The 15,204-nt window shown below is 41.5% G+C and overlaps 1 protein-coding gene across 1 annotated transcript in view; it reads right to left on the reverse strand.

The window, feature by feature from the left end:
- The window catches only part of CPA6 (carboxypeptidase A6), a 136,293-nt gene that overhangs the window by 84,140 nt on the left and 36,949 nt on the right, over positions 1-15,204 (reverse strand). The window contains exon 4 of the mRNA XM_065669143.1: positions 1,402-1,814. Coding sequence (XP_065525215.1) covers positions 1,402-1,814 — 413 coding nt within the window. The remainder of the gene's footprint in view (positions 1-1,401; positions 1,815-15,204) is intronic.

A 15,204-nucleotide genomic window follows, 5' to 3' on the forward strand; every position in this document is an offset into this window, starting at 1 on the left:
GAAACTTGTAACAGACTTAGTGAATCACATCCTTAGCAGAGGTCAAATACATGAATCTCCATGCATCGCTCTTCTATTTTAACCAACTGGATTATAGATGGACAATCTCACTTAAACATAAGAGGATATTAAAATGTATATTTTGACATCTTGTACCTTGATCAATAGATAGCTCATGTAGCTAATATTCAGAAAAAGTTATGTACCAGCACTGGGAATGTGTTACTCATCTCAATGTCATCTCCAAATAAATTCAATACAATCTTGACTCTAAAACAATTGGGTCTTATCAAGACCATGACTGTGCAATGGGCTCCAGACAGAGCAAACAGTGCTGCTGCACAAACCTTATGCCACAGCTTTGAAGAACAGTTCAGTGTTCTGTCCCATTCCTTTCTGCACTGCCAGGAGAGCTCCTGAGTGTGGTGGTCAGTTTGGTTTCACACAGCAAGGACAGACACCGGGACAGAGGAAGTAACTGGACATGGTGGAACAGCTGTCAAATGTTTAACTACTTTCTGTCACTAATTGTGACCCAGGGGTGAATGGCTTCATATCACGTTACCATGCACTTGAAGCTCAAGGCATGTTTCGAGTTTTTTTAAGCTTAATTTTAGTAGTGGAATCTCCATGCCTGGCTTGGCTGCTTTAAAATAATAAAGAGAATAATACAGTTCCTACTTCCACAGGGAGGTGTGCTTCTCCGGAGGAATTTGCTGGTCAGTTTGAATGAATTTTATAGTGCCTGTGAAAAGATGGCTTCTAATGCCCCTGTGTATGATTGTCTTTTCATTTGCATCACAAAGCTCTCTATTTTGTTAAATACTTGCTAAACCCAAAGTGTTTAAGCCAGGCGAACATACACTTTGGAGGCAAAGCCTAGCACTGATACCACAGTTTGCCTTTTCTTACTGCTCAGTTCCGTCTTTCTAACACACATTTGAACTTCAGATGAAAACAAAAGGAAAGTTAAAAAACAGGCTAGTTTGAAACACATGTAAAAGCCTTCACTTGCTTACAGTAAGGTTAATCAGGTTCCCTTATTGGTTGCACTGTTTATGCATTCAGTAAGACCGCACATTGTTCAACTTTAAAAAAAAACCCACACGAAAATTGTCCCCTCAAGGAAAATACAAACCTTCATTCATTTCAGAGCACGGTGAACACTCTCTGCTGTACAACCACAACGTCTCTTTCTACAAGGACACTGAAACTTTCCTCCCCCAGTGTAGCATCCTTCCGCTTGCTGTAAGAGACAGCACCTTTTGCAAGAAAGCGCCGGAGCATGCCATAGCTGCATGGAAACAAGCAAACCAACCTCTCAGCAGAACCCGTCTGTACAAGCCGGTTCTTGGGACAGGTCAGCGGAAGGCGGACGGGCGGACAGACGGACAGACTTACCCGGAGTACCGGCCACCGTGGCCGCGGAGCGGCAGCGCAGCCTGGAGGCAGAGCAGACAAAGGGGCAGGAGCGCGGAGGGGCGCCCGCGGAGCGGCATCGTGCAGGGGCGCGCTGCCACCGACACCGCCACCCGCGGTACCGCCGCGCCCGGCCCAGGTGGCGGGTGCCGCGCACACAAAGCCTGCTCGGAGGCGGGGGCCGGGAGGAGCGGGGAGGTCGGAGGTGTCGCTGGTGCCAGCGGAGAGGGGAGAGAATTGGAGGGGGGGACGGGGACGGCGGCGGGACGGGGCGGGGAGGGAGGGCGGACGGGAGGTGAGGGGGGTGCGCGGCCCCGCAACCGCCGCCTGTCTGGGGGGGCCAGGGGGCTGGCAAGGGGAGGGCTGCAGTCAGCAGCCCCCCGTGGGCACGGCGGCTGCGGAAAGAGGGGTGCGAGGGGAGGGCTGCACCCGCAGGTGCTGCGCCCAGTGAGCGCAGCGGTGAGCGGCGTCGGGGATTACTGCCGTGATTTTCCATGTTGGGGGAATGAGTTCGGTCCGGTGAGATGCCTGCATGAAACACAGGCGGTGGAGAGTTCCATTAGGAACCACGAGGGGAGGAGAAACTGGGATTTCAAGTTACCAGTGTTGTAAAAAGTCTTGGGCCCGAGTAGTGAGTACGGGAAGAGAGACTGATACAATAAAATAAAACCTCAGCTTTTTCTTTCTTTTACTTTTTTTTATACTAGGCGTTTGCTACCTCTTTTCTACACTGGTGGGGGTGAAAAAGCCACATAAAGATAAGTCACTGGAGCACTGGGAATAGCACAGAAAATGGGGAGAGTTTTGTTGCAAATAATTTTATTTTATGGAAAACACCTGGAGTACTTGTTAAAGTAGATAACATACGCCAATATGGCATAAACTGATAGCCCCTTCGATACTCTTAGGTTGACTTTCATCACAAGAAGCAAAAAGTGCTTAAACCTAACTGGTTCTCAGCCTCTGAGAGTAAAAAGAATGGGTGGCTGTAGACAAATAAAACTGCTGACATTTGAACGTGTGTGAGAACTACTGTAAATCCCTGTTAATGCTTCAGAGACACGGGGAGCTTTTCAAAAAGGGCTGTATTAAACCTTGCACGCTACATATTCTATGGCTGAAAGGCAAATGAACATTTTCCTTTGTCTCTGTTTCCATACCGGCACTAAATCTGACACTAGTTTTGTGATAAGAGTCTGGAGATGGAAAAGACTCTGGCCAGGGCAGGATTACTCTGTTAGGTTACTGGCTCTCTCACCTTTGAGCTGCCTGTTCCCCTGTAACATTCTGTGCTTAAAATCTTGAATTCATTTCTGGTGAGGCTCTGCAGAGGTGAATTTGTGTGTGTGCATATACATAGATGTGCATTCAGCATGAGATGTTGTTCGTCTCTTCTTGAAAACACTTCCCATTTACTGTAGGCAACACCCAAAGCTTTTTCTGCAAATCTTGTCTTGTAACAAATGCAACTTTAACTTTACAGGCACCTATGTAACAGAGGCTCTACTGTTTGTTCAGAGGTGATTCCAAAGGTAAAACCAGCTGTTCTGAAAAGAAGTAAGTGACTTTTGAAGGGCGTGATTGTGGTACTGGAACAGAAAACAGTGCTTTATTTCACATACTGTTCCTGGTTACTTTTCTTACTATGTGTCCTTGCTACACCTGAAGTGCATCAGGTAATACATCAATTATTAAAAAGTTTGCAAAATGTAGTTTGGCTATTATTCTAAAATATTTGCTTTGAGGATAAAAACTTGGTTTTATTGGAGTTAGGAAGAATTTTACTATTGGCTTCTGTTTGCAAAATGGTTTGGCTACTATTCTAGAATTATTGCTTTCAAGAGGACAAAAAAGAGTTTTCCTCATAGAGTTAGGGAGAATTTTATTATGGGCTTCTGTGGCTCTAGATTCCAGTCTTAAATCCTGCCTTTCTGCAACATTCACTGAAAGTAAAATGCAAGAAGATACGAGAAAGAAATGGGAGTTCAAGCACGAAAACTAAATAGTGAAGATACATAACAGTGTGGAATAAGCACTCAAAGAAATATCTTGCTGCCTTTGCTAACATGTCCTACTTCTGCACGTTTAAAATTGATTTCTAAATAATTAAAAATCACACATTTAGAGCTGTGGAGAATCTGGAGAGAGAAATAGCTCAAAAATATCAAAAAGGCTTTAACAGGGGTAGGGGTAGTGAGGGGAGTACAGATGTCTCATTCTCTCTCTGATCCATCAATAGCTGATGGGGCAGACTGGGTGGAGGGCTGTAACTCTGACATGCTGGCAGCTAGGAAGGGATTAAAACGCTGTAGTTCAACTTGAAGTTACACATGTGGTAAGCCTACTTTCCTGACAAGATGTGGCTATAAAACTTGCACCCAGCTAAGCAAAGGATTTGTGAGGAAGAAAGTAGGAGTTTCTTTTCCTTCACTTGCAGCTGAAAAGAGGAATTGCCAACATCAAGGATTTTAACGTGCAGCTTTGACTTGGAGGTGATGAGAGACTGTGAAGGGACAGGAAAAAAACTGAGATACGGTTTTTCCCTTAATAAAACAAGATGTGGGGTTTATCACAGCATCCCACACTTTACAAGGAGCACAGGCTGCTGAAACAGAGGCAGTTCTACATGGCATGGAAACAAGAAAGGCTTCATGTAAAGTGAGTGGGCAGGCAGCCTACATTTGCCACATGAACTCGAGAACATGCCATTTATTGAGAAGTCTGTAATTACACAGAAGAACAGAAAAAAAGGAATAGTTTCTTTTAAGTGTATTTTATACCTTTGAGCTGCCCCAACTCTCACCTTGTAATAGTCATAGAATAGTTTGGGTTGGAAAGGACCTTCAAAGGTCATCTAATCCACTCCCCCCACAATGAGCAGGGACATCTTCAACTAGATCAGGTTGACCAGAACCACATCCTGCCTGGCCTTGAATGTCTCCATGGATGGCACATCCATCACCTCTCTGGGCAACCTGTTCTGCCCTTCATGAGAAGGATGCACCACCTTGAATAAACAATCCTTGCTATACATTTGTTAGAGCCATAATGGTTCAGAAACAGGAGTTAAAACAACTTTCATGTTATTCTAGTTTAAATCATACTGGTAAAAAATAAATCGGAGTAAGTGTGTTCATGTTGGGATTTGCACTGCTATATCTAGTTTAAAAAGATCGAACCTGATTGAGTGCAATGTCCTTTTCAAGATCTGCTCTCCATTTCTTTTAACTCACATGGAGACCTTGGCAGGTGAAGGACAGTAAAAGTGGCCCTGCCGATTCTATGTTGAGGGTCTAAAAGAACATGAAAACAATATAATCCATGCATGAGTGCCAAAGCCTCATATATAACTTTAACCACTCTGTGTAGTGAGAGGAGTGTTCCTGTAGCAACAGAGTAGTACTCATAAGTTGTGCTGAGCTTTGTACTCTCAGGGACAAGCTGCTGTTGGTACCTGAGCTAGCCTAAACTTAGTTGGAGTATCAGGCTGCTACAGAGATGCCTGTGCTTCTCTGTGTAGGTTTGCTACCTTTCCTTGCATCCTTCCCTGTCCCTGCTCCCACCTCCTTTAAGTATCTTCAACCTCCCAGTCAGCCTGCTAACACAGCTATGTGGTTGTATAATCATTGAATGGTTTGGAAGGAACCTGAAAGACCATGTAGCTCCAACCCCCTACCATGGGCAGGGACACCTTCCACTAGACCAGGCTGCTCAAATCCCCATCCAACCTGGCCTTGCACACTGCCAGGGATGGGGCAGTCACAGTTTCTCTGGGCCGCCTGTTTCAGTCTCACCACCCTCATAGTGAAGAATTTCTTCCTTTTATCTAATCATTCCTTATAACTAATATTATTCCTCATATCTAATCTTCCTTATATTTAACCATTTTCCGTTTAAAGCCATTATCCCTTGTCCTATCACTACTTGCTCTTACAAAAAGTCCACCTCCAGCTTTCAGAATGTATTTCTTTCCGGGTCTCCTGATAATTGGTACTTGGGAAGGTGTCACCATCACCCTGCCCTCACTGGGGCTAAGACATGGCAGCAGAGGAAAGAGTAAATGATAGCTGGTTTTGTAACAATGAACCAGTTCTGAACATTGCCTTGCAGGGTATTCAGAGGTAACTAGCTTTCTCAAGTGAATGACACATGTCTTCAAAAGGGATGAGTTTTGCAATTAAGAACTTCGACATTCTGTCATCAGCTTACTTGGGGTGCTGCATTACTACAACTGAGTCATTTTATTTGGACGTGTGTCAATGGCACTGAACTGTTATAAAATGTTTCAATTAAGTGAAAGAATGGAACTCTTGAAGTATTTCTGTCTTCTGCTATTATCCTGTTATTCTTTAGGAGGGTAGGAATACTGGTTAAATATTCTTTCCTATTTTGTAGAAATGAGAGACATTTAAATACGTGTATGCTTGAAAAGGAGCTAAAGGAAATTAGATGTGTAACAGACAAATCATCAATAGATCACACCCACACCCTCCCCCCCCACCAGGAGTCCTTAGAAACCATATTGATAGATAACCTCAGATGACAGTATTACAAACCTGATGACTTCTGTTCCTTACCATGGTTTTAATCTTGGAAAGGCTGTTACACTTAGGTTCATGCCTTTCTTTATACATATGGAATTTCTTACTAAGCTAACCATGGGAGGAAAAAAATATTCTTTGAAGGATCTCTGGCAGGCAACATTGTGAGGGAAAGCTTGTTCTGTCTTGAGAGTCTGTCTTAAGATATGCATGGCCACTTGGTTTTAAACTTTTGGCCAAGAGCTGTGAAATAAAACATTGCTCATGACAATTCCCTAACCCCCTTTTTTTTTGTTTTTCTAATTGCATAGAAGTGGATAAACAAATTGCAGTGTGACTACATGTAGACTTTCTCTCAGATGTTTCTTCACCCCTGCTAGCACTTAAAGAGAAACATAAAAAAAGGTTTCCTATAGCTGAACCTACAGGATTTTTATTTGAGTCAAAATACAGTCTTTGATTAGGCAAAAGATTTCTCTAGCTCTTCTGTTATGGTGAAAATTGCAGACTGGGAACTATGAGGATGGCAATTTAGAAACTTCTTGCACCTCCTACACAAATCATGTGTGTTTACTTTCTGCACAAATGATTTGTGCCTAGTAACACATTCAACTTGTATTGCACATTCCTCCAGCCCTCTCTCAATTTCTGTACTTTGCAGTAGTCAAAGATCTCGGCCTTCCTCTAGCTATATGTAACCAGTAACCAGTATTCTGGAGTTGTTTCACAGATGGGGATACTAAGATACGTGGAGGCTGAACATTTGTGCCAGGAAGAAGAGCAAGTCCTTGGCAACAGTAAGTATAGCATTTGGGTCTCCTGACAATAACCACTGGAACATACGCCATTAGTGAATTTGTATTAGGTTGTATTTTTAATCTAAAAGGCAAATACATTTATTCCCCGACTTAAACTTGTCTGAGCCTACTCAAGCTTAGATACAGTTTCACTTCTGCTACAAGGGGAGTGGCATATTGTCCTGGTTTAAGCCCAGGCAACCCAGAAACCAGGCAGCCCTTCGCTCACTCCCTCCCTCTCCCTCCCCCTGCTCCTGGAGGGATGGGGAGGAGAATTGAAGGAATGTAACTCCCAGGGGCTGAGATAAGAACAGTGCAGTAACTAAGGTATAACACAAATCACTGCTGCTATCACCAATAATGATAAGGGAAATAACAAGGGAAGAGAATACAACCACTCACCACCCGCCGACCAATACCCAGCCCGACCAGAGCAGTGATCTAACCCTTCTGGGTAACTGCCCCCAGTTTTTCTACTGGACATGATGTGCTGTGGTATGGAATACCTCTTTGGTTAGTTTGGGTCAGGTGTCCTGTCTTTGCTTCCTCCCAGCTTCTCCTCTTCCCTGACAGAGCATGAGACTCAGAAAGTCCTTGGTCAGAGTAAACATCACTGAGCAGCAACTAAAAGCATCGGTGTTATCAGCGCTGTTCTCAGGCTGAAAATCAAAACCACAGCACTGCACCAGCTACTAAGAAAGAGGAAAATGACTGCTACTGCTGAACCCAGGACACATATTCACGATGAAAGATTATGTTCAATATCTAGTTTTACTATGCATATTATTTGCAATCATTGGATACCCAGTGATGACTTTTTATAATGTTGAGAAGAAAGAACAGATAATAACAATATTTATTTTGAAACACAGTGAGAAATCTAAGTGACTTCTGAACCATTGAACTGAGTTTGTAACTGCTCTATAGCAGCTACTGCACACAAAACATGACGTGCTGAGTTTTTATTTATACCAACTGCCATTTACCATATGTACACATATGAAAATGCTTAGCAGGAAAGGTACCTTTGAAAGAATAAGTTCAGTACAATAGTGTGCTGTGCAACTCCCCACACAACTCCCAGTTGCAGATATTCTGCAGTGGACTATCGATACATCTTCTGAGAGGAAAGGGAACATTATATAGAATATCATTCTGGAGGAAACGACTGAGTTGTTAATTTATCTGTCAGCTGCACTGGCATGAAAAGTGTCTTTCCTCCTCCTCCCTTTCTTACCCTTAACATTGCCTGATAATTATCGGGTCATTTTACCATATGTGCCTGGAATGATATTTTGATTGTCCGCCTTCAAATTTGGATGCCTTAATAGCCTAAAACTGTATATAAATAGGTAGCATGTACTTCAGAGATTTATGCAACTTGAATACTGAAAAATGCTGAAAAGACTGAAAAATAGGAATGGTAAAAATAATGGTATTGCAGGATTCTGTCATTCCAGTTCTGAAACGTCAAAAAGCCAGGGAATAAAGTCTAGATCTGGTGAAATATGTCAGAAAAGAGAACAGAACAGAGGAGGAAAATAATATTTAATGCAAACATCCTTGTGTCTTACAAGCAGGCAGCATTACAGCAAGACAATACCACCTGTCTGTTGTCAGCTTTTCCGACAAACCGGATGCATGTGAGCTTGGCCATAGGAAATATTTTCAGTTGGGAGATGATAGAGAAATGCAGTATCCTGAGGGTCCTGAGGGCACTGCCAACCCTGCCTGCCCCTGCCCATGGCCTAGGGCTCCCCTCACCCTGTCCACAGCCCAGGGCCCCATGGCAGCCCCAGTGGCACTGCAGTAGGGCTGGTCGCTGGCTCCCCACAGCCCTGCACTGCCCAGTCATGGGCCCCACCAAGCTGAGCCCACTCGTGGGACCACATCCAGGCCTGGCTCCTGGTTGTCCCTGTCCTTGCGGAGGTGCCCAATGCCTGGGGCTGGGGCTGCTCCCAGTGCCTCTGGTTGCTCCATGGTGGTACCCTGGGGAGCCCCTAATGCTCCCAGCCTTCAGGGAGCTGCTAGTTTTTGTGGGATTCAGAAATTTGCACTGAAAGATTGGAATATGCATAAGAAGTTATCCATAGTGATCTCCTGTTGGGGGCCCTGTCCTTTAAAAGTGAACTATTAATTACTCTTTTAATTGAAAAAAATTAAAATAATAATTAAAGGACAACCTATAAAACTGTTTCTAATCCTTCCTAAGAGAAGTATTAAAAAAAGTTTGCAGAAAGAAATAAAAAGGTGCTAAAGATGCTCATCAATATTTTCCTCCAGTGCAGATCAAGTAAGTTATTTTTACCTGACACCCATGTTGGTAATGCTGTTTCACACAGACTTACAGTACAGGAAGGACACATGGTATAGTTGAAGAACATTTTAGATGACAGTTTAGCTTTTTCTCCTTGTTGTTGATAGGGAGAGTTATTTGAGGGCAACATCTAAGCTAGTCCTGCTAGTCTTTGTAGTACATGATCTGAATGCAGTATCTGTTTTTCTTCGTTAGATAAAGTACCTAGTTTTTGATAACTTGGATAGCATGTAGTCTTTATCACTCATTGCTCTCTTAAACATGGTTTCAGGCATGTCAGAAAGTGGCTGAGACGCAGGAGTGCAAGTTTTTTTCACTTTATTTTTACTTGGATTGAAAAAAATCTTCCCTGCATAAGCAAAGACAACCCCCTCCACCACCCCACAGATGTAAAGATGTACTTTTCTCTGATAGGCTGTTTCACTGTTGGAGGAACAAGATAAAAAGACCAGAAAGCAATACATTAAATAAAAACAAAACAAAAGTATTTTCAGCTGCTTTGTTACTGTCCACAAACGTAAACACATGAAGACACTGGGCTGTGACAGCCAAGCAGAGTGAAGATACCTTTACCCCTTAGGAGCCTGTTAAATCATGTTTCACCTCTCTGCGTAGTCAGTCAGACGATGGCAACTTGTTACCTCTGTAAGTGATGCCTTTCTCTGCTGTTTCTCAATGCTTTTAAGTGTGTTTCACATGTCATCTTTCAATCTCTGTGTAACTCTAGAAGTGGGGTAATTCATGGTAACATTTAACCCAGGTTAAGTTTAATTAAGTATAGTAGATAAACTCAATTCAGATTCAGTTATCAGCTCAATTATTCAACTTTTGATACAACTACCTTGCTAAAATTTAAGTTGTGTTTGCCTTTCTTTTATCTTCCAGCCCATCTGGTGTCCTGCTTTCCTGCCCACAACATGCACCTGAAATACCATACAAACAATGAATATTTTAGGACGTGGGCTCCACAGGGTGAAAACTTCCTTTATTCTAAGACACCAAGTAAGAAGAGCTGTGAGACCTTTTCCCTAGGAATGAATTACAGTTTACTGCCTCCTATTAGTGCAAAGCTCGGTTGTGAAGAACCTTATGAACGGTCAGGGATAGTCTATCCAAGTAATGTCTTCATTAATATGGAAGTATTTTGGCAGAATCCCATTTTGCTTCCAGTGACACAGATATCACTGGGGATAAACAAATGACTGCAGCTGAGATTACTACTGTTTCCAAGAAAATGGCAAGTAAGTCTGTATGTACTTTGGTCAAATTTTGTCAAATTGATACATCTGATAGCATTAGACTATCCATGTACCATGGAAACTGTTTCCATAGCAAAAATCTCTTAGCTCAGAGACAATTCTCTCTGGATTAAATCCAAGGGTTCAGAATGATAATCTAGAGCTTTCTCTAACAGCTGGGAAGGACAATACTTGAAAGGAAATTGCTACACAACTAACTGAAGGTTGTACCATCCCATTGGTGGAATATATTCTTACCTTCCAGAGCAAGAGAAGTGCCATGATGTTTCCTTCCATTCCACACATCTTTGGTGTTCAAAATGCCATTGGGTGGTTTAAAGGCAGTTGTACATTCCGTCAGTAATCTCTGTTACCTGCCAGAAATACAGATAATTGATGGCACCCCTTTGTAGAACAGCTGTAATACAGTCTCCTTCTGTAACACCTCAAAAAGACCAGTTACTCTACTGTAGATAAAACTACTTTTAACCCATGTAGGGGGAGGGTGGAGAGAGTAAAAAGCATGTAATGGGAAGGTTTTTGACATTAAATACATCATACCTGTTTGAAATCTGATTAAGAAAGAATTGTGGGATCTTGATACTTGTGAATCTACATATTAACAAAGCTCAGGAAGGGTACTGGTTGGGATTTCTTAAGGTTAAATGAAAAAGATGTGTTATTTCCTAAACAGTGCTCTAATATACAGAAATAAAATCTGTATTGAATTGAAATGTTCTTTGAGAAGAAATTATGTTACGGCCTGAAGACACAATTGAATGATTTCTGTTTCCTAGGGAATAGGACAGCAGTGGCTAAGAGCCCGTCCTGGTTCAGGATTGAAATGGGAGCAGCAATTAAATAAATAAATAAAAAAAACCCCAAAACCAAAAACAATACGTAACAAGAGAAAAGGAGAAATATATAGCAGTGGATGCACATATTCTACACTTATAAATTCTGAATTATAAGAGGATCTCAAACCATCAGGAAGAAATTCATGACTGGCAAGCCTAAGAACAAAAGGGTTAAAATACATTTGGTACAGTGTAAATCCTAGCAGTGTCAAAGAGCCACTGCTTAATAGGTAAATTGTTAATAATAATGCAGAAATAGCAACAGGATAATCTGTTCTGTATTTTGGGAGAAGCAAGAAACAACATTACATCCTTATACCACAAGAGAATCGGGAAGTTGTTTCAGCAGTAACCAAGGAGGAAAATGAACAATATCTAACAAAGGATATATAAAAAAATAAAATTAATCATAATAGCTAGAGAAGCTGTATCCTGGTTCCTCATGATTTTAAGTAAATATGGGATTTCTGAAAAGTTTATGGAGAAGTCAAATACTGTTCCATATTATATATTACAAAGGCACAGTGGCTGATTCAGGTAAGCATAAGCTTCTTGTTCTGACACAAGTCCTGGGGAAGAGAGAGGAGTGGTTTACACATGGTGCAATTAGAAAAAAGTCTGCGGGTTGGAGTAGAAGTAATGCTAGTGAGTATGGTTTGTGGAAAAAAAATTGAATCAAGTATGCTTGACACTTGTTTAGAAAGCGTAAGTTACCCCTCTGGAAGTTGGTTTGATTGCTGTACAAGTGCAACATTTTCAGACTTTGGGGAAGTACAATGCATTATTTCATATTGTCTGATGAGCTGACTAGCACAAATCAAGAATAGCTCTATGCAATATCAGTGAAGAGCAAATTCACAGTTTAAGAACTGACAGATAAACAACAGAAAGTAGTGGTTATTAGAAAATTGTAATTAATGGGAACCATCTAAGTAGGGCTCCATAGGTACAAGTAGTAAGTCTGACGTAAGACTTCCAGTTGTGATTTGGAAGTAAATGTAAATGCATTACTGGAAGGCATTTACTTGCAAATCATGTTCAAGTAGTGCAATTGGCAGAGGAGCAATGATGTACAGAGGATCACCTGGGTGGCTTAAGTTCTGTTTGATGTGCTTTTCCTGTTTGCAAAGGGATAATTTATAACATCTGAGACAATTATCCTGTGTTTGATAGGATCCACAATAAATGTGGAAGTGACCATCAGCTGAAGTTGTTTAGTAGGAGACTGGGACTAGCCCAGTTTTGACTACAAGGAGATAGTTGATCTCCTAATTACCCACTACATGTGAAACTTTAATATGAAAGCAAAATTAGAGATGGCAAAAGAAGACAAAATCTGTTTATGGGTATTTGCCATGCTGTTGGGAGACAGTGGTTAAAATCTGGGGCCAGGAGTCTGAGGGACTTAAATTTTTTACTAGGCCTTGCTGCTAGCCTGCTGATGACTGCACAAATTACATCATCTTTCTCAGCTTAAGTTTCCCTGTCTAGAAAAGAGGTATAATGATACTCAGGATTTTCAAAGAGCACTTAATGAAAAGTAAAAAAGTGACAGCTGGTCTTACTGGCCCTGTATTATCTTAACTACAGCCTCGTGTGATGGATGTAGGTATTAACTGCTGTAAAACATACTTGTGATAAAGAAACAGACTGACAAAACTCTTAATGAATGTAAAAGTGAGGATGTCTTTTGGAGTCTCACATCCTTCCAAGCATTTAGTGATATTCAAAGTTCAAAGAATCTGAATGACAATATATCACTGCAGCTCACGGTGCTGTTCTTGCAGAGTAGCCTCATATAAGCTGTAGAGATATACCTGGTCTTTCTAGCTAGTGCAAGTCACTTGTGGCATGAGACAGGTAACTGCAGACAAAGCTTCAGGGTCTTCTTCTGGCAGCTGAGCTAGAACTACTTTGACAGCTGAAGCTTCTCAGTAAAAATGCCTTCTTTACAATCTCTTTCATACTAACGTGCGGATATGCACCTCTCCTGCTTGTCCTGATGTTTGCTTGAAAGTGAAGCAAAAATTCTAGAAAATCATGAACATTGACAGAACTAGTCCTATCAAGAATTACTGTTTTATAAAAATTAACCCATAAAAAAGATCTGCCACCCGTATGGCGTACCTGATATTTCTCATTCTACAGCTTTCCTGCAGCACATCAGCATCATGGCCTTGAAGAGCTGGAGGCACTGCCTATTTGCAAGTTCAGTGCTAAAACAAGAGCTGCTGGAAGGGGTGAGTGGCTCCCTACAGCCCAAAGAACTTATCAGCTCTGTAGGAAGGCAGTTTTAGTACCTCTACCCCTCTCAGACAACATGACAATGTGTGACAAATTACTGGGATTACTAGTAAGAAGTTCGTTAAGAAGCGCCTTTGCACTGACAACACAAAAGATTCCTGTCCAAAACTAATGAAGGTTTATGCCAGAGACTATGAAGAATAAACTTCTAGAAGGGAGGGAAGGGTGAGTATGAACCTATCTAAAGTGCTTATCAAACTGCAGTTCCTCTAATCCGGCTTCTTTCCTTTAGCTGTGCCAAGGAGCACTTTAGTAGAAGATACAAAAAGCATTTACTTAGCGTGGAATAGTCTGTCTCTCTGATTAGGTTTCATCCTGATCTCTCTAACAAACATGTACTCTGAAGTTTGATATTTATATGTAGTTCAGTTTCTAAATACAGCACTAGCTTCTAATCACCCCTGGCAAAACTTCACTGGGGTTTGAAATTTGTAGAATCAGTGCCATCATTTTTTTTAACCCATGACGAACTCCATGTAGTCACTGCGATTATATGTGTGTATTTGAACACAGTCATTCTCTAAGAAACATATTAGCTTTAAAAGCATAAAAGTTTGTTCTACTTTCAGAACCCTCTCTGTATCTTTCAATTTGATTTTATTACCCGATTTATAAAATGTCAGGCATTTGTTTTTCAAACTGACCTATTAAGAAGGCTACTATAACCCGTTAGGAATAATTTACATCAGTCTCCTGCCATCTAGTGTCAGAAATAACGCATTTCCACTTCCTACAGCTGGCACAGGCTCTTGCAACTTTAAAACCGCATGACATAAACTATACCGTGGAGTTACTTTTTTTTTGTCAGTATTTAGCACTTTAGCACATTGTTAAATGCAGATGTTTTTGCAAGTATGCACACACCTTGGTTTCCATTAGAAATGGAGTTGGTGAGAATATGTGAGATTCAAAAAACAATTGTTGGTGTACCCAAGAAATAGGTAGTCTGGAAAGAATGGTTACTCAAGTTACCCCTTAATCTTAGCAAATAAAGGTTAGGGCTTACTGGTTTTAAAATGTCATGTCTTAGTGTCCCATGCCTCAGTAATTACTGGCAATTCAACAGCCTCAATCCTTTCTTATTGGGGAGGAGGGGTTTGATGTTCCATTGAAGGCACCATCTAAATCCGTAAATGTGCAAGGAGTTATTAACTGGGGGACTGCGTTTCAACAGAATACTTATAATGAGAAACAATATGAGGAAAACAATATATATGAATGATACTGTTTTCCACTCTTCCTGCTCCAAACTATTTTAATATTTCTTGATACAGTTGCTAGTGCAATGGGTATTGATCATGCCTTGGACATGCAAATAATACTGCAAATACAGTGAAGAGGGTAAAATGGAATAAGGATTTACAGGTTAGATTAAGAAACTTGTTGGGAAAAATATTAGAATCATGGAATCATAGAATAGTTAGGGTTGGAAAGGACCTCAAGATCATCTAGTTCCAACCTCCCTGCCATGGGCAGGAACACCTCACACTAAACCATGTCACCCAAGGCTCTGTTCAACCCAGCCTTGAATACTGCCGGGGATAAAGCATTCACAACTTCTTTGTGCAACCCATTCCAGTGCCTCACCACCCTCACAGTAAAGAACTTCTTCCTTATATCTAACCTGAACTTCCCCTGTTTAAGTTTGAACCCATTACCACTTGTACTACCACAACAGTCCCTAATGAAAAGTCCCTCCCCTGTGTCCTTATAGGCCCCCTTCAGATACTG

Source organism: Lathamus discolor, chromosome 2, assembly GCF_037157495.1.
Source record: "Lathamus discolor isolate bLatDis1 chromosome 2, bLatDis1.hap1, whole genome shotgun sequence".
In the NCBI taxonomy this organism is placed as follows: domain Eukaryota; kingdom Metazoa; phylum Chordata; class Aves; order Psittaciformes; family Psittacidae; genus Lathamus; species Lathamus discolor.